General features: G+C 41.2%; 1 protein-coding gene across 2 annotated transcripts; it reads left to right on the forward strand.

Annotated features, from left to right (window-relative positions):
• The first annotated feature begins 23,397 nt into the window (after positions 1–23,397).
• Positions 23,398–26,444, forward strand: svbp (small vasohibin binding protein). Of its 2 annotated transcripts, none has more exons than XM_051675893.1 (3): positions 23,398–23,540; positions 23,694–23,816; positions 25,091–26,444. In XM_051675893.1, the coding sequence occupies exons 2-3, from the start codon at positions 23,706–23,708 to the stop codon at positions 25,175–25,177; spliced, it is 198 nt and encodes a 65-aa protein (XP_051531853.1). In that variant the 5' UTR covers positions 23,398–23,540; positions 23,694–23,705; the 3' UTR covers positions 25,178–26,444. The 2 variants fall into 2 exon arrangements, with proteins under 2 accessions (XP_051531853.1, XP_051531854.1); XM_051675894.1 differs by having other exon boundaries at positions 23,416–23,490.
• The last annotated feature ends 1,208 nt before the right edge of the window (positions 26,445–27,652 follow it).

Genomic DNA, 27,652 nt, shown 5'->3' on the forward strand with positions numbered 1-27,652 from the left:
CATCTCAAACTCAACATTTTCCAGATGCAAATATTATTCCAGAGCTTGCGGGGGCAGCAGAGATGATCATGCTGATCCACGTCGAAAGATGGCAGTACAGCGTCTAACACCACTGTCATATCGGTACTTAAAGTACGCGAAGAAGAGCAATGCTAATGCTAGCTAGAGAACTAATGAATGCCCCTTTAAACTTTTTTAATGAGGAAAAAATGACTGAGTGCACCTTTAATGATTTTTTGAAATTATTTCAATTTCAGTGCTGTATTCCAATAATATACATTTGTTTTATAGTTATACAGACAAAGTGAATAAATCTTTGTGGTTTTCTATATGCAAATTAATAATAAAACAAAAAGTTAAAGTTGCTATATGTAATATTTGTACTGTACTAAATCATAAAATGACCATAATATGTCATTAGAGAATTAGGAAACTAAGTTGAAATACTGGCTTCTCCAATAGCATTGCTTCAGCCAGTATATTCTACTTTAAAGTTTCCATTCCGGGCCGGAATTTCTGTTTATGTTTTAGCCTGTGTGATCCTGCCCACTGCCCACTCACCAATAGTATTTCGACAATGCCGGGCTTCAACATTTGAACAAGTTTGCAGGCAAACAACACTGTGTGCTGCAGCCATGGAAGCCAGCAAACAAACTGGATCAGAGATAACAGATTCCACCCGACCTAAAAAGCCTCACCATCCATCTAAAAATCACCATGACCAGAGGCGTAGTAAAACAAGGATAAATATTGGAGATGCCTTTGGAAGATGGAGGCAGCTTAAAGCCCAGAAATTCTTTAAAATGGATGCTGAGTTGGCTAATTTGCGTGTCAACATTCTGGCAACCCGCATGAGCTTCGAGTCTGGGGCAGGGCAGACAACTCTACAATATTTTGAATTTGGACTGCAGTACCCATTTTAAACGCTTGTTGTCATTCTTACATACAGCACCTTTAAAAACCAATATTGATTTAGGTTGTGTAAAAGTGATGCAAGTGTATTCACTTGGAAATACTTATCCACTGGTACAAAAAAAAAAAAAAAAACTAAGTTAGCCTTTTTCTGTTTTTTGTTTCCGACTTGAATGCATGATATGTAATGATAACTAACTCGAATGCCCAAATCAAAAGTTCCAGAAACATTTTTTGAGCCAATCACCTGACCTGTAAATGTCATTTTACTGATTACTCTATATTAGAACTCCTTGCAAAAGATGGGTCTATTTTACACCTTTAAGAGCACTCCAAAAAAAAAAAAAAAAAAAACTATTGCCACTGGCAAAGCATTACTTTGACCTAATGACATTTTGCAATAATAAGCTGCTTGTAAAAAGTTACATTTCTTCAGAATACACAGCTACTTTTGAATGTTTGTCAATGAAGAAAGATGCTTTTTTTGCCCACATAATGTTGTAGTCATTTACCAGCAGCAGCTAACTGCTGAAGCTAGCCAAGCCAAACCATGACCTCTTGAACAGAACAGCCATAAACAAGGACAATTCTCTTGGAGCATCCTAGGGTTAAGGGCTTTTTTGTTGTGACAGTTTATGCCTTGTTCCTTGTGGGAAGCGAACCAGCAACCTTCGGTTTACAAGCCATGAACTTTACCTTCTACACCATCCCTAGAAAGTTACGTGAGGACATCCTGTGTATTGCAACAAAGTAAATAATTCAATCAAACGTTCACAGTGAGTTGTGTGTTATGGACATCTGCTAGTTCTGACGACAGTGTGGTTATTCACTCTTCTGAATTACACCTGTATCCCCAGCGGCGCACTGAGCCCTGCGATTTTGTTTGCACAGCTGGGTTGTGCTAGAGCAGTCCAGGTTAAATAGTGTCTTCAATTGTCCCTCTAAGACGTGAACCTATGACCCCACAATTCATTGCAGAGAGGCTCGCCATGGCACAGTGCTTAGTGCATGTTCTGCTCATATTAAAGAAGCAATCATTGGGATGCAGGTTCGAATCCATAGTCATGTCTCTATCCTGTTCCTTTTCAACTCTCTTGTCTGATTCCTACTGTTCTGACTATCTGTACTAATTCCTTACTTATCCCTTAATCCCTTAAAAATAAAAATGGATTGTTACATTTTATGGAAAACATTTGAGAGGTGCTGGCCCATGCATAACCGCCATGATGCGTATTTTAAATGTTGTGCATGTTTGCCAGATTGTTATGTGGTTTCTAAAGTGTTCTAATTTTGTTTTGCGTGTTGCTTTGTCATTGCTAGGGTGTTGCTAGGTGGTTGCTACAGTGTTCTGATTAGTTTTTAGTGTGTTGCCATTTGGTTGCTACGTTGTTACAAAGGTATCGCTAAAATATTCTGAGTGGTTTTCAGCGTATATTGATATGTGGTTGCTAAAGTGATCTGAGTGATTTTTAGCGTGTTGCTATGCCATTGCTAGGGTGTTGCAAGGTGGTTGCTAAAGTGTTTGAGTGGTTTTCAGCATGTTGTTATGTGGTGGCTTGGTTTCTGCTAAAGTGTTCTAAGAAGCTTTCAGTGTGTTACTATGTGCATGCTAGGTGGTTGCTACAGTGTTCTGAGTAGTTTTTAGTGTGTTGTCATTTGGTTGCTACGGAGTTACAAAGGTATCGCTAAAATATTCTGAGTGGTTTTTAGCGTATTGCTATGTGGTTGTTAAAGTGATCTGAGAAGTTTTCACTGTGTTGCTATGTGGTTGCTAAAGTGTACTGAGTGGGTTTTAGTGTTGTTATACAGTTGTTGGGATGTTGCTGTGTGGTTCCAAAAGTGTTATAATTGATTTTAGTATTTTGCTATGTAGTTGCTAAGTGGTTGTTAAAGTGTTCTGAGAAGTTTTCAGTGTGTTGCTATGTGGTTGCTAAAGTGTACTGAGTGGTTTTTAGTGTGTTGTTATACAGCTGTTGGGATGTTGCTGTGTGGTTCCAAAAGTGTTATAATTGATTTTAGTATTTTGCTATGCAGTTGCTAAGGATTTGTTATTGTTAGTGGTTGCTAAAGTGTTCTGAGTTTTTTTTGTTTTGTTTTTTTTTTTTATGTTGCTATGCAGTTGCTAGGGTATTGCTGGGTAGTTACTAGAGTGTTTTTAGTTATGCGGTTGCTAAATGGTTATGAAAGTGTTGTGTGGTTACAAGGTGGTTTCTTACTGTCCTAAGGGGAAAAAAAGAGCCCACCCCCAAGTCTCAATTATATTTTGGTCTCTGTAACTCATTCCTCTTTAAGTCAATAAATATTTTTCAGCTGTTTTATTCTCCACCAGGTGAACATCATAAGTCAGATTGCTTAGAAAAAAAAATAGCACACCTCTCCTCAACAAACCACATGATTTGAGGTATCATTACTGGAACACAAATGCATGGAAGGAGTTACACGGCGAAGTTTAAGACTTAAGGGGTCGTTCAAAATGAGCAATTTTAATATTAATGCTTGCCACTGAGTTATATTCAGTTGGATCTCTCAACCTTTACACTGGATTTCAAGACTCCAGAGTCCTCATAGTTAGTAGTTCAGCTTGTTTGCTTGTATTTTAAACAGCCTTGGAGTGGAATGAATGGGAAGGGGGTACCTCATTTGGCAAATTTTGGGTTTAGGGGCTCTTCCGGAGCCTAAGACAAATGGAGGACTCATTAGTGGAGTGTTAACACCAGTTAAGGGCTCGGTTCCTCAGCAAGCATGTATCATATTATTGCTTAGGTAAGACCATGGTGTGGAGATCTGTACAACTGGTGCTATTACTTCATGTGCCTTTACGGAAATCCTAAAATGCTACTGTTGTTTATCACATTCTTGGTCTCTATCGACCAGTGGCCAACGTAACATAATACACTATTCCACGTGTAGGCAACTTGACAATCCACAAGCAGCTCCAGACAGAAAATTAGGAGGGTCAGGGTCCAAATTATACTTGGAGAGAAAAGAAAAATGCTTGATTTGTTTCCTGAAGTATACAGTATATTTTTCTTCTTTCTCTCTCACTTGGCCTTACACAAAGTCCTCAAGACTGTTTCAGACCGGTGATTTTTTAAAAGGTATTATTGATTCTATCTGAACTAAACTGGTGTCTATGCTCCCTAAACATAAATATCGTTTGTTGGCCTGGACACTTGCGCTGCTCGGCGCTCCTAAGTACCATCTGACTGCTGCCAAAACAAACAGTTGTAATGAGTACTAGCTCTTGGTTGAGAGGCTGGTCTAAAAGTCAGGAACTTGCCAGTGTGCACATACTGAGGGGCTGTCATAAACCAAATTAAAAGACTGACTGTTTCTACCCCTCACCTCCCCCCTTTACCCTAAGCGACACTGCTGAAGATGCTGGGAGTTTGGGTGCAGGAGCAGGGGGAGGGCATCGTGTTCAACAAGTAGATCTTGTATTTGGGAATCGGCTCTGGGGAGCGAAACCAAGGAAAAAACAAGTAAGGATTTATTGCCAGACGGTTTGTTTACGTTAAAAGAAGGGGTCGTTCGTGCCAGCTAATGTGGTATTTGCATAATACATATAAAATGAGATCCATCTTTGCCACGCGCATACCTGTGAAACCTTGTGTTTTAAAAGAATTAACCCAGCTCAGAGAGTTTTGCTTGTGCGCTTGGCAGGAGGGCTCATTGCAGACGACAATCACCAGTGTTAATGCATGAAAATAGGCCTGTATAGGAGCTGCAGCTGTGGTTAGTTGCATAAACGGCTGCGTAATGCCGCCCACGCTGGTTTGATTGCTGTCATTTAAGCTACTGATAAAGAATGTTCTGCGGTTCTCCATGGAGAGAACACAAATGTGACTGTGCCCAGACACAGTGTTATCGTCAAGTCAGGCAGCTTGTACATTTCAAGAAGTACAAATAAATGCTTTTACAAAGCAAGACTCAAGATTTGACTCTCACTGGAATTGCATTTAAGTAATGAAATTACCGGCATCTTTCTCATTTGACTTAACTAACACTAAAAGGGATTCACCCAAAATTAAATAATTTACTTAACCTCATGTTGTTTCAAACCTGTATAACTTTCCTCTGTGGAACAGAAAAAGGAGATATTAGACAGAATGTTAGTCTCAGTCACAATTTACTTGCATTGTATGAAACTGAGGCTACCATTCTGATTAAAAACTCCTTTTGTGTTCCACAGAGAACTTTCCAAAGAAAGTCATACAGCTTTAGAGCAAGGTGGAGGGTGAGTAAATAATGACAGTATTTTCATTTTTGGGTGAACTACCCATTAACCTGCTTATTAATTACTGTTGCCCTTCAGGCTGCGCTGGCCGGCTGGCTGGCTGGCTTTTCCCCACCTCTCTCGAGACCTGGGAAGGAGACAAGGGGAGGGAAAAGGGGAGAGAGAAAGAGTGAGGTGGAGCAACAGTGAGAGAAAGAGAGTTGAGAGAGAAAAAAAATTGCTCGCCGATTCCCAGACACGCCATCGCCTGGTCCTCGACCACTCCTGCACCCTCTGGCGGATGTCAGCCACTCCTCCCTGGGCAGACAGGAGTGAGTCCTCTGACCCCTGGTGGATGGAATGCCCCTCCGTGTTCTGGCAGCCGGTAGCAAGCCCCTCCACCCCCAGCAGCGGCTCCACCGCTCCAGGTGGCCGGCAGCGAGCCCCTCCTCCCCTCGCGGATGGCGGTCATTCCTCCGCATTGAGCTGCTGCTCCTTTGGGTGGATGGCAGTGGTGAGGACTCCACGACAGCGCATCCCTCCTCCTTCCCGGGTTTCGGCACCAATGTAACAGGGTTTAAAATGGGCAAGGAGGAGGCGGGAACCGGCTGAACGGTCAAAGTTATATTTAATTTAAATAAAAAGACACAAACACAAATACACACACGGCAGCTGCGTGTGGCTCTCTCTCTCTCTCGAACTGCTGCAACTGGCTACCTTTATCCCTCTCCTCAGCTGATTAGCCTGATTGGGGGCTGGGCATGCATAGTCACGGCCCGGCACCACCCTCCTCCTCATCACACACTCTTAACACCTTCGTCTTAGCACTTGTCTTGTACCTGGCACTGCAATGTTAAAAACACATATTAAAATAGCAAAACAAGCCTTATCAAAGGACCAGAATAGAAAATTGGCAGGGGCGCATTAACGCACAGGCTTACACAGGCTGAAGCCCAGGGGCCCACAACTCCCTGGGGGACTCCTCTCGCAGCGTCCGCCACCCCATTCTCCCTCGTTGACATTCGTGGGAGGAGCGCATCTAAATGCTTTCAGTGGGGGATGCTGTTGTAAACATGGAGTCTGTGCAACCGTGAAAGACGTCCATGTAGCACATGCTCATAGCATGAACAAGTTCATGTTCAAGCTCAGTGACTGGCAGGGGGACCCCATGGAACGGCGAGCCCATGGGCCCAGAGGTACCTTAATGTGGCCCTGAATATTGGATGTGGCATTTTTTGAATAGGCTAGTGAGTAACCATCCTGTGTCCGCCCAGAATTGCACGGTTATGCACTTAAAATGTCTAAGTTACAAATGTAACCTTGGTTTCCTGAGAGGGAAGGAGACATTGTGTAATGATGCAATTGGGACTATGTCAGTGGTCTCACGTGGTATGAATCCTGTATACAATCCCACCAATTTATTGGTTGATGGTGTTTAAGCATAGGGAGCCTCATCATGGGCTCTATATAGGCGAGTGCTTGGTGCTATCTCACCAGATTTTCTGCAATGCAGAAACTACAGAGTATGGCCAGCCACGCAACATCTTGGTCCCTCACGTTTGTAACCATGATGTTCCCTTTCGAAGGAAATTTCGACATTGTGTAATGACGCAGTTGGAATGAATACCATCACACCATGCAAACAGTAGCTTCCAACTACCTAAGCCCGTGTGGCTAGCTTATAGTGGCGCACAAGCGAGCTAAAGAAATATAAACCTCATGAACTTACTCCTGTTCCAACTAGGGCTGCCCCCTGATAGTCGACCAAACATTAGTTGATGATCCAATTACATCAGAAACCCGGGGCTGAGGGATCGGTGAATATTCTTGCTTTAGTGATTTTACATTGAAAATTAAATTTATTTATTTTAAAAACGAAAAACTTAAATCAAATACATTTCTAAATTCAAATTGCACTCCAAAAGAAACGAAAACACAAATAAAATAATGAAATGATAAAAAAATAGTATATATCAAATCAAATCAAATCAAATCACTTTTATTGTCACACAACCATATACACAAGTGCAATAGTGTGTGAAATTCTTGGGTGCAGTTCCGAGCAACATAGTAGTCATGACAGTGATGAGACATATACCAATTTACAATAAACATCAGATTTACAACACAATTTAAATCTAATATACACATAATTACAACACAATATACAAATAATAACATACAATGTACAGTATACAATACACACAATATAGAATACACATTATACAATAAAAAAGTATATATAGTATATGTAGAATGTACAGTAGGTTGTATTGTACTGTACTGACATTCAGGCTGTCGGTTGATAGTATGTTGCCAGTGTGTTGTTAAGAGAGAATATAATATAATAATAATATTTATGACAGTCTGGTGTGAGATATAAGAGTAAGAGTAATAAAGTGCAGTGCTGATGTATTTTGATCGTGGGAGATCAAGAGTTCAAAAGTCTGATTGCTTGGGGGAAGAAGCTATCATGAAGTCAGCTGGTGCGGGTCCTGATGCTGTGATACCGCCTGCCTGATGGTAGCAGTGAGAACAGCCCATGGCTCAGGTGGCTGGAGTCTCTGATGATCCTCCGAGCTTTTTTCACACACCGCCTGGTATATATGTCCTGAAGGGAAGGAAGCTCACCTCCGATGATGTGTCTGGCAGTTCGCACCACCCTTTGCAGTGCTTTGCGGTTGTGGGCGGTGCTATTGCCGTACCAGGAGGAGATGCAGCCAGTCAGGATGCTCTCCACAGTGCAGGTGTAGAACCGTGTGAGGATGTGGCGGTTCATTCCAAACTTCCTCAGCCGTCTCAGAAAGAAGAGGCGCTGATGAGCCTTCTTCACAATGGCTTCAGTGTGGATGGACCACGTTAGTTCCTCAGTGATGTGGACACCCAGGAACTTGAAGCTGCTGACTCTCTCCACTGGTGCTCGATTAATGGTGATGGGACTGTGTTCTCTATCTCTTTTCCTGAAGTCCACCACACGCTCCTTTGTCTTACTGACGTTGAGGGAGAGGTTGTGCTCCTGACACCAGTGTGTCAGAGTGTGCACCTCCTCTCTGTAGTTTCATCATTGTCAGTGATCAGACCTACCACCGTCGTATCATCAGCAAACTTAATTTAATGATGGCATTGGAGCTGTGTGTTGCCAGACAGTCATGTGTGTACAGGGAATACAGGAGTGGGCTGAGAACACAGCCCTGCGGGGCTCCAGTGTTGAGGGTCAGTGATGAGGAGATGTTGCTGCCCATTCTAACAACCTGGCGTCTACTTGACAGGAAGTCCAGGATCCAGCTGCACAGCGAGCTGTTTAAGCCCAGAGCCCGGAGTTTCTCATCAAGCTTGGTGGGCACTATGGTGTTGAATGCTGAGCTGTAGTCTACAAACAACATTCTCACATATGTGTTCTTTTTTCCAGGTGGGAGAGAGCAGTGTGTATTGTAGATGCAATGGCATCGTCAGTGGAGCGGTTGTTGCGGTAAGCAAACTGCAATGGGTCTAGTGAGGGAGGCAGCACAGAGCAGATGTAATCTCTGGTTAGTCTCTCCAAGCATTTTCTGATGATGGGGTCAGAGCAACAGGATGCCAGTCATTTAAGCAAGTGATTTTGGATTGCTTTGGAACAGGCACAATGGTGGACGTTTTAAAGCATGTGGGGACTACAGACAAAGAGAGGGAAAGGTTGAAAATGTCCGTAAAAACACCAGCCAGTTGGTTCCCGCACGCTCTGATGACGCGGCCCGGAATGCCGTCTGGACCCGTGGCTTTGCGGATATTCACCCGTTGGAAGGATCAGGTTACATCCGCTACAGAGACGGAGAGTGAACTAACCTCTGTAGCTTCGGCCACGAGAGCTCTCTCCACGAGGGCGGTGTTATTTCCCTCAAAACGAGCATAAAAAGTATTTAGCTCATCCTGGAGAGAGGCAGCGATGTTCACGGCGGAGTTTTTATTCCCTTTAAAGTCCGTGATGATGTTAATTCCCTGCCACATGTTCTAGAGTTGGTGGTGTTAAATTGTCCTTCAATCTTGTTCCTGTAGTTTTGCTGTTCTGTTTTTGGAGGGCATAACTGGCTTGTTTATGCTCCTCCGCATTCCCGGAATTAAAAGCGGAGGTCCGCGCATCAAGTGCCGCGCGAACATCGCTATTAATCCAAGGTTTCTGGTTCGGGTAGATCCGTATTGTTCTGGTTGGAATGACGTCCTCGACGCACTTTCTGATGAACCACATTACGCTATCAGCATAAAGCTTGATGTCGTCATCAGAGGCAGACCGAAACATCTCCCAGTCCGCGTGATCAAAACAGTCTTGTAGCGTAGAGTCTGATTGATCTGACCAGCACTGGATCGTTCTGAGGGTGGGTGCTTCCTGTTCCAGTTTCTGCCTGTAAGCGGGCAGAAGCAGAATGGAAGAGTGGTCTGATTTGCCAAATGGTTGGCGGGGGAGGGATTTGTAGCCGTCTCGGAAGGGAGAGTAGCAATGGTCCAAAACCCGGTCCCCTCGTGTGTTGAAACTGGTGTGTTGGTGGTATTTTGGTGCGACTGATTTGAAACTGGCTTTATTAAAGTCCCCGGTCACAATGAACGCGGCCTCAGGGTGCGCGGTTTCCTGCTTGCTTATAATCCCAAACATTTCCTTGAGTGCCCAGTCTGTGTCGGCTTGTGGCGGGATGTACACAGCAGTGATAATGACCGCTGTGAACTCCCTCGGTAGCCAGAATGGTCGACACAGATGCATGAGAAATTCCAGATCAGGAGAGCAGAAAGACTTGATAGAATGTACGTTCCTCTGATCACACCAGGATTTGTTGATCATAAAACATACACCACCACCTCTGCTTTTACCTGAGAGGTCTTTCGCTCTGTCCGCTCAGTGCACGGAGAACCCCGCGGGTTCAGTGGCTGAATCTGGAATCTCAGCAGACATCCAAGTTTCCGTAAGGCAGATAATGCAGCAGTCCCACGTCTCTCGTTGGAAAGAGATCCACGCTCTCAGCTCGCAGAGCTTGTTATCCAGAGACTGAACATTTGCCAGTAGAATACTGGGTAGTGGGGGTCGATTTGCGCGACGTCTTACTCTGATGAGAACGCCGGCTCTGTTTCCCCTTTTCCTTTTGCGTTTTCGCGGCCGGGCAGCCCAGACAAAGGGCTCCGCTGGTGTGTTTGTAAACAGCGGGTCAGCATTAAGGAATTTAAAGTCCGGTTTACGGTGTGTAATTGCTGAACCAATGTCCAAAAGTGTTTGTCTGTCGTAGACAATAAGGCAGACAACATCCAATACAAAAACCATAAGAATTGTAAACAAAACAAACAAAACACTACAATGTTGTGTTGGAGCTCGCAACGCAATAGCCATACTCGGCGCCATGTTGAGTCCAATGTATGTCACGTATTCCCTGTGTTTGCATTGACTTTTATATTGAAATTCTTGTTTAGTTCCCATGTTCCTGTTTCCTGTTAGTTTGTAGTCCTTTGTAGTTTCATTTTATGATTGGTTTTCCCCTGATTGTTTCCACAGGAGTTCCTCGTTCCCTTGTTTGCCCCTGTGTATTTAAGCCCTTGTTTTCCCTGTTTCCTTTATCAGTCTTCACATGTATTGTCATGTTATGTACCTGGTTTCCTGTGTTTTGTTTTCATTTTTATTCTGAGTTACTTTGTTCATCTTTTGTTTCCATTAAAAGCTGCACTTTGATCCTCCATCCTCGCCAGCCTCGTTACAGAAAGACTGAACAAAAAATGGATCTAGTGGCCGTCAGAATTCTGCTACTTCGACAAGGGGACCGTCCAGCTGAGGATCACGTCCGTGAGTTTTTAGAGCTGGCAAATGTAGTGCACTATCCAGACTGCTCTCTGGTGGTTTTCTTCCGGGCCGGTCTGAATAGTGCACTGGTGGAACTGATGCCTCCGGCTGATCCTCACTGGATGCTCGGCGAATATGTGGAGAAAGCTCTGGAACTTTGCAGTTCCCTTTAAACAGTGGATTATGGTGGGAACCCCGGGCCAAAACCTGCGTCTTTGGCTCCCTTGTCCAAGCCTTCCACGGCCCCTGTCTCGAAGCCTTCCACAGCCCCTGTCTCCAAGTTGTATGATCTGCCACTGATGGTGTGTAGGTCCATGAAGACCCTATCTCAAAAATTGTCTGCGCCCATGCCTGCCATGGTCAACGAGCCAGCGCCCACGCCTGCCACGGTCAACGAGCCAGCGCCTACGCTTGCCACGGTCAACGAGCCAGCACCCACGCCTGCCACGGCCAACGAGTTGCCAGCCTCGCCCGTCCCAGAGTCAGCGCTGCCAGCCTTCCATTCATCCAGGACTCTTTGTCTCGAGCCTGCTATGGCTCCGCCTTCCATGGCTTCACCCCTCGAGCCTGCCACGGCTCCACCTTCCATGGCTCCGCCCTCAGAGTCTTCCACGGCTCCGCCCGCTCCCCCAGAGACTACTCCCTCAGTGTCTCCTGGCCTTCCGCCTGATCTGCTCTGGTCTCCTTGGTCTCCTGGCCGTCCGCCTGATCTGCTCTGGTCTCCCTGATCTCCTGGCCATCCATCTGATCTGCTCTGGTCTCCCTGGTCTCTTGGCCGTCCGCCTGATCTGCTCTGATCATCTGGAATCCGCTCTTTAAAAGTGGGGCTCTGTCACGTATTCCCTGTGTTTGCATTGACTTTTATGTTGAAATTCTTGTTTAGTTCCCATGTTCCTGTTTCCTGTTAGTTTGTAGTCCTTTGTAGTTTCATTTTATGATTGGTTTTCCCCTGATTGTTTCCACAGGTGTTCCTCGTTCCCTTGTTTGCCCCTGTGTATTTAAGCCCTTGTTTTCCCTGTTTCCTTTGTCAGTCTTCACATGTATTGTCATGTTCTGTACCTTGTTCCCTGTGTTTTGTTTTCATTTTTATTCTGAGTTGCTTTGTTCATCTTTTGTTTCCATTAAAAGCTGCACTTAGATCCTCCATCCTCACCAGCCTCATACCAACATATAAGTAACCACCTTTCCATTTACCATCAAGCAAGTATCTGTTTAAACATGCAGGCGGGAAAATTACTTACACAAATGAAGACATAAAAACAATTATAAAATGTAAACATAATAATTAGAATGATGATAATAATCACTGAAATATAAATCATGGTTCGAGGTGAATGTGCTTTTGTATTATTTTATATTTTAATCACAGATGTATAGGCTGCAGAGTTGTGGTCACAATGAACTGCTCTGTGGAAATAAAGTGAACTGTACTCAAAGCACCTCATGAGCTGAGATGTCTGAGGTCATTTGCAGCACTTATAGACGATACTGTTCTTGCAAAACAAAACAAAAATTCAGAAACCAAGAAAGAGTGAGAGCCTTTTACATGCGCATGTTCCACGAGACTGCATGCCTCCGAACAATCATACATGTGCATAGACGGCTTTTCTGACATCTGTTCTTAATAATATAATAAAGTTTGTTTCTTCAAGCGTGTGTCTGTTTCTATGGGCAAATTATTTGTAATAATAATTTGATAATAATAATAGTCTAATAATAATAATTTAATACATGGGAAAACGAGACAAATATCGTCTTAACATGGTCAAAGGCATCAGCTATTGGCGATCACTCTGACCATCGTTGATCCCGGAGATCATCATCTGTCGGCACAACCCTAATGTGCATTTCTCTCTATAAATTAACAAAATGTTCAGACAGTCTCCTTGCTGGTTCTTCTGAGACGTGCAGAATTATTACCACTTTTGCCAGTGTCGCTGCGGCTCGCTTTGTGTGTGCACTTGTGAACGTAAAACAATGTAAAATTTATATTTTAAACGCTCATTATTACGGTTTAGTATTTTTCTGTAATGTAGAACAGTGTTAGCAATGTTACTTATAACATTCTTTCTCAGCCCTGGAACTCAAACCATTTTCTGATGCCCCCCAAAATATATATTTGTAAATAATTAAATTAATATCATAAACGTGCGACTAGCCGACTAATGGCTTAAACTAACGCCTACTAGTCAACTAGGAAAATCTTTGGTCGAGGACAGCCCTAGTTCCAACAGAGAGAACTTGGGAAGCAGGAGTCAAACTCTCATCCAGATTATAAAATCTAACAAAAGTATGCGGAGAGGACCATCCTGCCGCCATACAAATGTCTTCCAAGGATGCGCCTCTAGCCAATGCCCATGAGGATGCCATGTTCCTCATAGAATGGGCTCAAATACCCAGAGGCGTAGGCAAGCCACATGACCTCATAAGCACTCGAAATTGCATCCACAATCCAATGAGGCAGTCTTTGCTTGGACACCGAAACACCCCTGTTGCGGCCACCAAAGCACACAAACAACTGCTCTGACTTATGCCATTGGCTAGTATGGTCAGTCAACATAAACCCGCAGAGCTAGTACTGGGCATGGCATATGTAGCCTCTTATGTTCCTCTGAATCAAATGGTGGAGGAGAAAAGGACTGCAAATTAATAATCTGCAAGTGAAAGGACGTAGAGTTGACTTTAGGCAAATAGCCCAAACGAGATCTCAGCATGACCTTAGATAACCCTGGTGCAAAATCCATGCACAAGGGATTGATTGACAGGGCATGCAAATCACCAACCCTCTTAAACGATGCCAATGCTAATAACAGGGCCATTTTAAGAGTCAGAAATGTATCAGTTACTGATGTTAAAGGCTTGAACGGAGCAGCCTACAGCGATTCTAACACCATAGATAAATCCCATAAAGGGATGCAGACAGGACGAATAGGTCTAAGCCTGCATGCTCTGTGCATAAAACGATAGACAAGAGAATGTCTTCCAATAGAAACTCCATTCACCAGTGCATGCTTAGACGCTATAGTGGCCACGTAAACTTTAAGCATTGTTGGGGTAACCCTGGTCCCAAAATGCTCTTGCAAAAAATCCAGTACTGAACCAGCTGGCAGTGAACTGGATCCTCACTCTGCGCTGCGCACCAAGAGCCGAAAATACATAATTTAAATGCATATAACATTCTTGTTGACGGAGTTCTAGAATTTTAGATGGTATCAACCACAGCAGAGGATAAACCATCATTCAAAAGAGGGCCCCTTTGAGGGGCCAAACCCACAATCTCCATAACTCGGGCCAAATGACAAATGCTGCCCCACACCTGAGACAACATGTCCATTCTGACTGGAATCTCCCAAATCATTCTCTCCAGGAGAGAGACCAGAGTCGAAAACCATACTTGAACCGAACACGATCCTCCCGAACACTCTGCAGAACGGAGTGCAGCTGGTTGATCGGTGAAAATGTGTAAAGACGCGCTGTTGGTCACTGATGCGCCAGCGCATCGATGCCCAGCGGTGCCGGGGGTGAGAAAGAAAACCAGAGGGGACAGTGTGACATCTCAATTGACGCAAACAGGTCCACTTCTGCTCTGCCAAACCTCATCTAGATTTGTTCTACAATCTGCGGGTGTAATGTCCATTCTCCAGGCATCAGAACCTGTCTGGACAGGAGATCTGGCCCCAAATTCAACCAGTCCAGAGCATGTACTGCTTATAGAGATAGCACATTTTCCTGTGCCCACAGAAGAATGCGATGTGCCAACCTTATTATGGCACAAGAGCGCACCCTTCCCTGACGGTTGATGTAAGCCACCACCGACCTGTTGTCCGATCGGATGAGGACATGACTGACCTGAATTTCCGGAAGGAAAAACCTCAAAGCCAACAGCACCACAAGCATCTCTAGACAGTTTATGTGCCAATTCAGCCGCTGACCCATCCATACTCCTTGATCAGGATGGTTCTTGTACACAGCACCCCAATCCAAAGAGGAGGTGTCTGTCGTTATCACCTTGCAGCGAAAAACCTGTCAAATGGATCACCCATCCACAGAAAGCGGTTCCGTTTCTATCGTAACAAAGCTTGGTAGCACCCATGTGTCACTCTGGTGGGACAAAATGCATATGTCAGTGGTTGAAGTCCCTTTACGGTGTTCATCCAACACTGAAAAGGTCTCACATGCAACATGCCCATGGGAATGACAGTGGATGCCACAATCAAAAGCCCCAAAAGTCTGTGAAACGTTCTCGCAGGGAGAACTTTGAATATCACTAGACACTGGCGGAATGACAGAACTGCATTGTCCGTGAGTCTAGCTCTACACCTAGAAATTAGCGTCTGTTGCCTTGGCAACAAAATAATCTTGTCTAGGTTGAATCACAGCCCTAGATTGTTCAAGTGACTGAGAACAACATCTCGGTGTTGGGCAGCCAAACTCTCTGAGTGAGTTAACACCAACCAATCATTGAGATAATTCAAAATGTGGATGTCCTGAAGCCATAAGGCCATCAGTGCTGCATCCATGTATCTTGTGAACATACGAGGTGCTAACGCAAGTCCGCAAAGGAGGATGCAAAATTGGTTCACTTTGCCCCCAAAAGCAAACATGAGAAAACGCCTGTGCCTTGGCGTAATTTGAATGTGGAAATAAGCATCCTTCAAATCTATTGTCATAAACCAGTCCCCCAGCTGCACTTGTGACATTATGCTGTAAAAAAACACATTCTCTCTCATTCAGATTACCCAATTCGGAACGCCTTGTAACTGCTGCCAAGCCGTCACACGGGCAGACAGAGGAATTAATGCATGATTCTCTATTGCAGTACAGCGAGTAACCACTATATGACTGCCTTGCAATCAGTGGCACAGTGGAGGGAAGCCCTTGCACCTCCATAATTGTGGCAGATTGAATGGGGTTTAACAATGTTTGCCTTATTATATTTAGGCATAATGACTGTCGTCCTGAAGTGTGCTTACAGTGGGAATGTTTACGGGAAAAAATTCTCTTCCCTGGTGTTTTGAAAGGGAAAGAGTGTATGAACATTGGGGAAGAGCACTTGTGCTTATTGTACATCGAATTCTGTTACGCCTGTCCTGAAACCCTTTGGCATGGGGACAGAGTCCGAATTCGATCAGGCAATTATAAAAAGAGGTCACTCTGAATGTATTTACAGCAGAGAATGCCAGATAAAACATCTTCCCTAGCATAGAACGGGGAAGAATATGCAAACATGGAGGGAATTGAGAGCAAGCAGGTTTGCCACAACGACCTCAGCATTTATTATGGGGGGGACAGTGTGTGATGTTTATGAAAGTGGGATTTGTGAACACTTAAGCTTTTTATACATCAAATTCCATTATGCCTGTCCCGAGAGTCTTGGTTATGGGGACAGAGGGCGAATTCGATCAGGCAAATATAAAGAATGGGTCACTCTGAATCTATGTAAAGAAATTAACAGAGGCTGGACTTGGAATGAGAGGTTTTTGAGAGAACATAGTCCTCACTTCGGTGTGAGGTGCTAGTAATCAACACAGGCTTAGACAAATTTGTGCACTGAAGTAAGAAAATCTGGTGAGGTGGCACCAAGCGGTTACCTATATAGAGCCCGTGACATGGCTCCCTATGGGCGTTGCTTAAGTGCCATCAGCCAATAAATTGGTGTGATTGTATACAGGCTTTAGACCACATGAGACCACTGATGTAGTCCCAATAGCGTCATTACGCAACGTCGAAGTTTCATTCTTAACACCTAGAGGTGTGAATCTTCACTGGTCTCACGATTCAATTCGATTACGATTCAAAAGGTAACGATTCGATTACAAAGCAATTCTCGATGCAGCACTATCTTCAAGCATCTCACTCTGTCAGTGGCATACACATAAGCACCACTGCAGTGCCAGAGTTTAAATTGAACTCAGAATTGATTCTGAATAAAAAAATAAATAAAAATCGTTGGAGAAAGAATGCATTGGAAAATCTTTTTTCTCCCACCCCTAATAACACCTTAGCAACTTAGCACGTGGTTGCTAAAGGTTTCTGAGTGTTTTTTAGCGTGTTACTATACGGTTGCAAGGGCGTTTCTAGGTGGTTACTAAAGTGGTTGCTAGGGAATTGCTAAAGTGGTTTCAAAAGTTTTCTGAGTGAGTTTTTGCTTGGTTACTATGCAGTTGCTAGGTGTTTAAAAATTGCTTTGCTAGGAAAGCAATAGGAAAGACAATAACTGTAAAAGTAAAACATATTTCTATTCATCTGAGTGACTCCACAATGCAAAGACAATTAACGTGAAGTATCAGCTTTCAAGGCAAGGCTGTCAAGATTTTAGAAAACTCCTCATTGAGTACAGAGAAGAAGAAAGAGGTCGATTGACTTGCGAGTTGCAGCCCCCTGCTTGTTTAACGTCAAGCCGTGAATCACTCCCCGGGTGCATATTTGTCTCAAACATGTTAAACTACATATCTCTCCAAGCAGTATAAAGAAAAACATGTTTCTCACTTCACCTCTTAAACGTCTCTAATGAACATTTAACTGGTGTTTGTGTGTTACAAGGCTGAAAATGATTTTCATGTTCACCCAAAAATGAAAATTCTGTCATCATTTATTCACCCATGCTATTACAAACCTGTATGACTTTCCTCTGTGGAGCACAAAATGAGATGATAGAAATTATGTTGGTCTGTTCATTGAAAGCGAATGATGACTGAGACTAAACATTCTGCATAACACATCTATTTGTGCACTTTTCCTTTTAAGCATGTTCCATCCTGCAAACAAATGCTCCTGCTTTTGTTTAAAAAAAACCTGATGTCTCTCAGTGTCCATGGGTAGGTCAAAAAGATTCTGATGATGTCACTTGAGGTGAGCCAAAAAATGCTGAACTGTTCTAATGTGGTTTGCCATGTTTATTGCGCACGATTACGACACCCAGTACGCACATTGCCGAAAAATGCTGCCACCCCATGGCTAACCCGCAATCTGGTGTTGTCATTTCCTGTCAATGCCTCACCAACCCGATCTACTGCAACGATGCTTCTGTTTTTGCTGGAGCTTGATAGATTAACTGGGCACACTTGCTACAGGTGTGAAAAAAGAGGCTTCAGTTTGCCATTCAGTTTGGGCATCGTTCAATTTTGGATGTTATATTTAGTGCTGAAAAGTTCAATGTGGTGCTATGTTTCTTTGGCAGTGTGGAGAGGTTTTCGGGCCAGCGCTGGATGCTGCTGTGGCTCAAGTCTTACTGTATGTGTACAGCGACAGCTAAATGAAATGTTTATTAGAGGCTGCTTCCTCTGCCTCTATATTTTTAACTTAACTGCCATGTCTGTATTCAAATTGTTGACAGGCGTGGTGGGTGTTCCATCCTTTGGGCATAAAGGTATCTTTTCTGTTTTGTTCTATCCACAGTTTTCCAGGCCAACCACTGGGCAATGCCATGATGATTCTAATTGCAGCTGGACTGTTTTCTGGTTCCGGTCTCCATAAGAAGCAATGTTAAAAACTACTGAAACGAACAATCCAGTCGAAGAACAACAACCAATTTAAGTCTAAAGGTGACATTTACCTTTCCACAGTGCAATTCCACGGGCGAAGAGGGCGTGGGCAGACATTGAGCACGTGTGAAGCAGGCAAAAAAAAAATTTGTAAAGCAGCCTCTTTTTTAATGCTGAATTTTACACTCACTGAGCATTTTATTAGGAACACTATGGTCCTAACAAAGTGCCCGACGTGGTCTTCTGCTGTTGTAGCCCATCTGACTCAAGGTTCGGCATGTTGTGCATTCTGAGATGGTATTCTGCTCACAACAATTGTACAGAGGGGTTATCTGAGTTACCGTAGCCTTTCTGTCAGCTCGAACCAGTCTGGCCATTCTCTGTTGACCTCTCTCATCAACAAGGCGTTTCCATCTGCAGAACTGATAATCACTGGATGGTTTTTGTTTTTGGCACCATTCTGAGTAAACTCTAGAGACTTGTGCATGAAAATCCCGGGAGATCAGCAGTTACAGAAATACTCAAACCAGCCCGTCTGGCACCAATGAACATGCCACAGTCGAAATCACTGAGATCACATTTTTCCCCAATTCTGATGGTTAATGTGAACATTAACTGAAGCTCCTGACATGTATCTGCATGATTTTATGCATTGCACAGCTGCAACACGATTGGCTGATTAGATGATCACATGAATAGGTAGGTGTACAGGTGTTCCTAATAAAGTGCTCAGTGAGTGTATACTCTGTGAGAGTGAAGTTAGAAAAGAAACTTGCCGCTAAACTGATATCTTTGTCCATTGTGAATATTCAATGTAGCTGTGTATGAAGCACTGCCCACACAGAGGTTACTGTTAAACCAAGCAATGCATTGAATTTGCATGTTAAAATCTGCAGGGGATAATTCTTCGCCACTGGAAGTCCATTGCGCAAAATTCATGATCACGTGGATTCCCATTGAGATGACTGTATTTCGCCCACAGAATTTCGCCATGCGAAGGTAAATATGACCGCGCCTTAAATTGGAGTAAATATAAGTCGCTAACCTCGAGCCATTGTTTCATGTCATCTGTAGGGAACTGTCAAAAGATTGTTATCATGACTGCAAAAGATCAGCAATATGGAGCCACATTCGCAAATTCGCTAAACATCACTTTGTTTTCTAAAAACATATGTGGATGCGAGTGAAAACACTGGAGACCCGAAAACGAAAACAGGATTCCGTTATGAATTGTGGAGCACATAGGTGCATAACTTAAACGGGCTCTTTATACACTGTATACCTGTCAAAAGTTTGGACACACCTTCTCATTTTTGTATTATTCAGCCTGATCACATGAAAATTATGTGACTGTGGAGTCATTTTTGCAAAATGATATTACGTGGTTCCTTACACGTATCACAGCAGTTCCGAGGTGAAATGTCCACTGTGTGGCACTAAAAGTGAGTTTTTAATGTTAATGCTCTATGGAGTTTTAAATCACCTCCCTACACTAAACCTTAAACCTAAACCTACCCGATAATGTTATAAAAAATGAATTTAAGATGAAAAATGCAATTCCTGAAGCAACCACGTCATTTTGTGATGCTTCTTTTAAACTTTCGGCTCATGTGTCGACTCGCATTCTGTTCAGGATTCGTACCCCGGTCCTTTGCATTGCAAGTGCAATATTCTATCAGTTGAGATACCACACAATTTTTTTTGTGCTCGAACAAGCTTTTTAGTTAGTTATGTAATGCAAATGTTAAAATGCACTGCTTTACAAGTCATGCGCTATAGTAAAAGTGTTTAGATGTCACAAGATAGCATTGTGTGAGGAAAAGGGCAAAAAGGAAGTGTTTCTGAACTGATAATCTGCTGTTTTACTCATAATTTGTGCGAAAGGTAATAAAAGTCATTGTTGTAGCGCCTCTAGTGTTCATTTCTGCTGGAAAGTGCCATGATGCGTACAGCGAAACCACGTAAAATCTTTTTGCAAAAATGTAGGTATAGGATTGTGACTTTTTGTACAAACAAGTTTGTACAGACATGGTTCATGTCACTTACATTTGATTAGTGACTTAGAAATAGCGTAGCATTTTAAAGACCTCATTTTGTCGTAATGTTTCTTTATTTTTAATTTTTCGTAATTCTTTGTTTATTCTCATATTTAAATGAAAAATATCCTAGATTTTCAATATGGTCTGACTTTCGAAACCTAACTTTAATTACATCTTTGTTTGGATCATCAAAGTTGTCTTCGGAGTGATGAATTCTGCTCTGGAATGAATGGACACCTCGATAACAGACAAATCACTTTGAATTACTGCTACTGTCAATGGTGTGTGCTTGTAGGGAAGATCACGTCATCAGAAACAGTGGGCAAAAGCTTCTCTTATGCATCTGACAACAATCTGGCGTCATGGGCCTTATGGCACCTCCCCGACCCACCGCATTCAGTTTGTTCAGGCCGGCTTTCCACGGACCTCTTCTAAGACTGTGGTGATGGCTCATGGGAACTCCCTCGCACATGCCAGCTTTTCCTAGGGAGCTAAAGGTCGAATTATGACTGTCTATCGAGTGGAAAATCTGTTGGAGGGGGTCTGTTGCATTTAGGATCAGTTGTTCTTCCCTGGGTATTATTACAAAAAGAGTGCTCTCCTCTGTTGCAGATGGAATCCAGGAAACACAATGGAATGTGCCATGATAAATTTCATGTGGCACAACAGTGCCAAAGGGCATAACATGAGGACAGCTATATGAGCATCAAGTTGAGGTCCATAAAAGTGCAGCATCATATGGTCAAACTGAACTAAACGCCATCATTCATCATTCTTTTCTGAAGCATTTTTACAATTATACGACATAATCCAAACAGAATAGTTTATAGTCTGTTTGACATTTTTATGCCTCCTCTGCTGTGCCAGGTATCAGATTAACCAATATTTATGTAAATGATAATCTTTCGGCCTTCGCCGATAGCTTTTAGCAAGTTTTTCTTAGGTGGTCCATTTGCGTCTGACAACATGAAACCTTTTTAACTCCATATAGAGTTTTTTGGTTTATGGTGACATATGAGTGCTGTCGTCAACTGATATGTTGGGATAACAATAACTGCTAACACAACATCAGTGACAGAAGTGCTCTGGAAAAATGTCTTTAATGAACAAACATTTGCACTTCTCAAACTGAGCTTTTAAATTCTGTCATCCAAGTAACTGAATAGAAACACTGGAGTACATATAAATTCCAGAATGGCAGGGAGGCAAAAAAAAAAAAAAAAACCTGTTTGTCTGTGTACACAAAGTGAAATGTTTTCATTACAGTTTCTAAATGATTTAGAATCCACTGGAGTTGAATGTAAGATAATACCTATAATTCAAGCAGTCCAATTTAATAATGGTTCTGTATTGTTTATAACCAAATAGACCCTTAAATAAAACATGCAATAAATAATTAGTTAGTAAATCGTAATGTTTCACCAGGTTAACATGCAAAGCATTAAAATAAAATAAATGAAGTGAAAGTAAAGTGATATGGTAAAAGAAAAAAGCTCCATAAATCTCAACACAAATATAAGAGCGACCTCTTGTGTTTGCCTTTATTTTTGCAAGCAACACATGCATAACACACTGTTAATTCAATTTAAACAACCTTCAAATTACAGTAACGCTTGTGTGTCATTGCATAATTATTTATTGACATTTTATCATACATTTTATGTATCATAAAACAACTGTTCATTACAAGTTAGGCTCAAATGACACAGCATTTGTGGCATAATCTATTAAAAAAAAAAAAAAACAATAATTGCAGTAACAGTAAGGCTCTTAAAATGGAAGTCAATGGGGCCAGTCCATAAACTTTACAATTCACACTGTTTCAAAAGTATAGCCACTGGACGTAAACATTACACATGTTAACATGATTTTAACATGATCAAATCAGGGATTTATCGCTGTTACGGTGTAGACAGGGTTAACGGTGTTACGTTTTCATGTCAACTAAATTGTAATATTGGATATAACTTTACACAGAAAAGGTAAGTTAGCGATTTTATCTTATTAAAACCATATTAAGACGTGTAATGTTTAAATCTTGTAACTTTAAAACAGTGTGCATCTTAAAGTCGCACAAAACGGAAGTTATGACTGACTTTACAACAGTATTGTGACGTATTTCCGAGTGAACCGGCTTTGTTTACATTTGAACAAGGCTGGAGCCGTTGTACAAATACAGATGAATGTGAAACAAGTGAGGAGAAGCTAATTTGTCCTCGTTTTGAATCACAATACACAAAGCATAAAGAATAAAGAACACTTACTCGAGTGGTATATCAAAGAAACCTCCGTCTGCAGAAAAAATGTAAATAAACTCCAGCGAGTTTCCTTTCATCTAGAAGGCTGAAAGGTGATAATGGTAAGTCAAAACTAATTTTTATGCAATTCTTATCGTAAAATCTGTTTGGAAGTGACCCTACAATATTGTGCTCATTTCGAAGTACCCTGTTAAGGCATGATCAGCGCAAGTTAGAACACAGCCAGACAAGCTAGGGGAGGGAGTGTTCTCGTTCTAGAAAGCATTTGATTGGACAAAGTTTCTCACGCCATCTGTGTCTTCATGACTGTGCCTCGGTCTGTCAAGCGGGAAGAGAGAGACTGTTGATTTTAAATGCCTATATCTTCTGAAAACGAATTTTGTAAGCATTTGGAAGCACATTAGCATATTGATGACCTTAAAGGGAATAAATATAGAATAAAAGCAGCAAAACTTTCATTTTGATTTCATGGCGTCTTTAACGTTTATTATCTGGCCCCATTCACTTCCATTGCCTCACTGCAATTGCGATTTTTCTTTTTTGTTATTAATTAACTAGGGACAAAATAATTTTTGTGCTAATCAGCATTATGCCGCAAGTGTCATCGATTGAGCTTTACTTGTACTGAACCTGGAAGATTCCTTTAATATATTATATATTTGAACACTAATATAGGAACCTTTTGGTTGCAGGTCTATTTTCTGCACGGGTTTATTTATCAGTGACACAACATTTGCTAGCAGCAGCTGTTTTATCCCGTTTGTTGAATCTTTTCGTCAATAATCACTTGGTACGTTTTTTCCCTCCAGCGTATTTTTCTTTTTCTCTAGTATTCACAGGGTAAGTTTGTCCTCTGATAAAGAACAAAAACAATCATATATTTGCGACAGCGCAATGCTAATAATTAGTCAACAAAACTGAATTATTTTGGCATAGTCAGTAATAAATAATTATGAAAATGAATCAGACCTTGTTTATATTCTGCATTATTAGCCATATGTAAAAATGGAGCCCGCATGTCGAAAGGACAAACAGAAACAGCAAACACCGACCCGAGGAGACAGAACCAAACAGAAATCAGCTCAACAAGAGCTCAAACAGAGGCAGAGAGCAGAGGTGACAATTACTGATCAATACATACATACATACATATCTATCTATCTATCTATCTATCCATCCATCCATCCATCCGTCTATCTATGTTTTGATTCTTTATTTTATAGTGCACGTGAAGTCTGCTTGACCCTTGTGCGTCAATAAAAAAAAATTACTCAAAGGTCCTTAGAGGACAAAAATGTCCGCGTCAAAAACTGCTATAATTTTATATATTAATATTATTTTCCACTTTCACTGACTTAGATTTTATAAGCAACATCAATCTTGGTCATAACTACCAAATATTCATTCATTTTCAGGATTTTAACCCTTTAAATGGCAGTTTGTTTATATAATGCCACTGTTGTTTTTTATGAAAAAAAAAACACAAAAAAAAAGATTTATTTTCCATATATTATATGCTAAAGGGATTTGTGTGTGTGTGTGGATTATCACAGTCTGGGATATGTCAATGCTTAGCAACAACATTGATTGTGATGCATTATTATTTTTTGTGCAGTATCAGATTTAAAAAAAAATTACTCTCAAATCTGCCATAAAAATATTATATATTAATATTATTTTCCACTTTCACTGACTTTTTTTTTAATCAACATAAGTCCTGATCATTACTACCAAATATTCATTCATTTTCAGGATTTTAACCCATTAAATGCCAGTTTGTTTACATAATGCCACTGTTGTTTTTTGCACACACACACATTTCTCAATACACACTTACAAAACACACTCTGACATCCATACCAACACACCCACACAATTTTAGCTAAATCATTTATTCAGTTGGCCTGCAGTGCTCTATAATACAGCAAACAGAAAATAGGAAAAAAGCATGTATTTGCTCCATAGGCTAACCATGAGAAAAATGGTGCCATCTGGTGGAAAATAATACAAATTTAAATTTGAAAGCCAGGGCTCTGGAATGAAAGCATAATATCGTATAATTCATGATTTTATGCTTTAATGGCACTGGGATCAAATATTGCAGTTTTAATGGGTTTCAATGGGGATATTTTTGTCCTGAAGGTCCTGAGTGTAACTATTTTGTGTACAGGGTATTATAGATGTATTATAGGAACTGAGGTTGAAATATAACAATTCCCCCAAAAATACACACCTTTGGCAAAATTTATGCTGTTGGCGTTAACACAGCCAAAATGATCGAAAAAAACAAATAAGACAAAAATGTCCCGAAGGTTGCACAAGGGTTAAAGATTTGTGCACATTTCAGATCAGTGCATCTCAGTTTGTTCTTTGTTGCTGGTGTATTACAGATTTACGCCCTAAACAAAGTCATGACTGAACTTGAACAGCAGCAGTTTGAGGCCTTCTGTAAGCAGATGCAAACACAAGGGGAATGAGGAAAAACTCTGTGAGGGTCGCCAGCGCCATCATTGAGAGCAAACATATGCACAGCTATTATGGCCTTACTTTTATTTAGTTTTTATTATTGTAAACCATATAATAACTGTTCAGCCTGTGTCATCCAAACCACAATGTATTAATCACTAATCAGAGAGTGTTTGGTTGTATTGGAGCTAAGTGCTTAAATTGTGGAGTGCACGATTGCTTATCAAATGTTGGAAAGTATTTACATAATTGTACAAAGCTGTAATGACACCACACACATGCTAAGTTTTATTTATCACAAACCCACTCTTGTAGCAAAGAAAAAGAGCATTAAGAGTTTTTGTCAATTATAATTAACAAAGCATTTTTCTATGACAGTATTATGTTTGTGACTGCGTAACATCAGTTTAGACAGTTTACAGCACATTGACTGAAGGATAATTTTTTTTTAAATAAAATACTGTCACTTGTATCATTAAAGGGATATTTCACCCAAAAACGAAAATGTTCTCATCATTTACTCACCCTCATGCCATCCCAGATGTGTATGACTTTCTTCTGCTGAACACAAATGCATATTTTTAGAAGAATGTTTTCGGCAAGTTTTTTTCTGCAAGTGAATAGGTGCCAACATTTTGAAGCTCCAGAAGTACATAAAGGCAGCATAAAAGTAATCCATAGGACTCTAGCGGATAAATCCATATCTTCAGAAGCGTGAAAGGTGTGGGTGAGAAACAGATCAATATTTAAGTGCTTGTTTTAACCATAAATCTCCACTTTCATTTTCACATTCTTTTGTTTTTGACGATTCGCATTCTTCGTGTATATCGCCACCTACTAGGCAGGGAGAATAATTTATAGTTAAAAAGGACTTTAATATTGCTCTGCTTCTCACCCACACCTATCGCATCTTAAGAGATGGATTTAACCACTGGAGTCGTATGGATTACTTTAATGCTGCCTTTATGTAATTTTTGGACCTTCTGAGTTCTGGTCACCATTCATTTGCATCTTATGGACCTACAAACCTGATAAATCTTCTTTAAAAATCTTTGTGTTCAGCAGATGACAGAAAGCCATACATACAGTATCTGGGATGGCATGAGGGTAAGTAAATGATGGGGGGAATAAAATCATTTTTAAGTGAACTATCTCTTTATTTTTTTCCATGTGTAACATTCTGTAATGGCTAATGTTCCTTTGACAATTACCAGTTTTTGTAGTGTTTGTTTGTTTGTTTTAAAATAAATCTTAAAATATTAGTAAGGATAGTTTCTAGATGGCCTTTTGTTTTTCAAAATTCGCATGTGGAATTTTTATCATTATCGCTCTACATTTAGGGGCAGGTGGGGCTGCGGCTCACAAGATGTGCAAAATGCTTGGCATCATCTTAAATGTATTTAAAGAAATATAATTTCCACATATTAAACTTGTTTGATATCCATTACACAAAAGAGTAATAGATATTATTTTGAGAAATTCTATAATTATTAAGGTCTGTTGCGTTAAAGCCATTTAATCGTTCTCATTTGCTGTGTGTGGGGCATTATTTTTTTTAGCAATGCAAAAAACATTCACAACAAAGAACAGGAAAGAAAAAAACATTGCAAAAGGGTTACAAAAACCAAAACACCTTATACTATCTTATATGTAGTACACCGTAAAAGAGTAACACTAGATATATATATATATATATATATATATATATATATATACATAAAAGTTTTGGTGGCCAAAAGTTTGGAATAATGTACAAATTTTGCTCTTGTGGAAAGAAATTGGTACTTTTATTCACCAAAGTGGCATTCAACTGATCACAGTTTATAATCAGGACATTAATAACATGAAAAATTACTATTACCATTTTTTTTTCTTTTTTTTTTTAATTTGTGCAGCAATGACAGCTTTGCAGATCCTTGGCATTCTAGCTGTCAGTTTGTCCAGATACTCAGGTAACATTTCACCCCACACTTCCTGTAGCACTTGCCATAGATGAGGCTGTCTTGTCGGGCACTTCTCACTCACCTTACAGTCTAGCTGATCCCACAAAAGCTCAATGGGGTTAAGATCCATAACACTCTTTTCCAATTATCTGTTGTCCAGTGTCTGTGTTTCTTTGCCCACTCTAACCTTTTCTTTTTGTTTTTCTGTTTTAAAAGTGGCTTTTTCTTTGCAATTCTTCCCATAAGGCCTGCACCCCTGAGTCTACATGAAACTGGTGTTGAGCAGGTAGAATTCAATGAAGCTGTCAGCTGAGGACATGTGAGGCGTCTATTTCTCAAACTAGAGACTCTGATTGTTTAGTTGTACATCTGGCCTTCCACATCTCTTTCTGTCCTTGTTAGAGCCAGCTGTCCTTTGTCTTTGAAGACTGTAGTGTACACCTTTGTATGAAATCTTCAGTTTTTTGGCAATTTCAAGCATTGTATAGCTTTCATTCCTCAAAACAATGATTGACTGATGAGTTTCTAGAGAAAGCTGTTTCT

This window comes from Myxocyprinus asiaticus, chromosome 37, assembly GCF_019703515.2.
Source record: "Myxocyprinus asiaticus isolate MX2 ecotype Aquarium Trade chromosome 37, UBuf_Myxa_2, whole genome shotgun sequence".
NCBI classification, from domain to species: domain Eukaryota; kingdom Metazoa; phylum Chordata; class Actinopteri; order Cypriniformes; family Catostomidae; genus Myxocyprinus; species Myxocyprinus asiaticus.

Coding starts and splice junctions, on each gene's coding strand:
- svbp (XM_051675893.1), top strand. CDS start 23,706: ATGGAGCCCGCATGTCGAAAGGACAAACAGAAACAGCAAACACCGACC. Junction 23,817..25,090: donor AACAGAGGCAGAGAGCAGAG/GTGACAATTACT, acceptor GGTGTATTACAG/ATTTACGCCCTAAACAAAGT.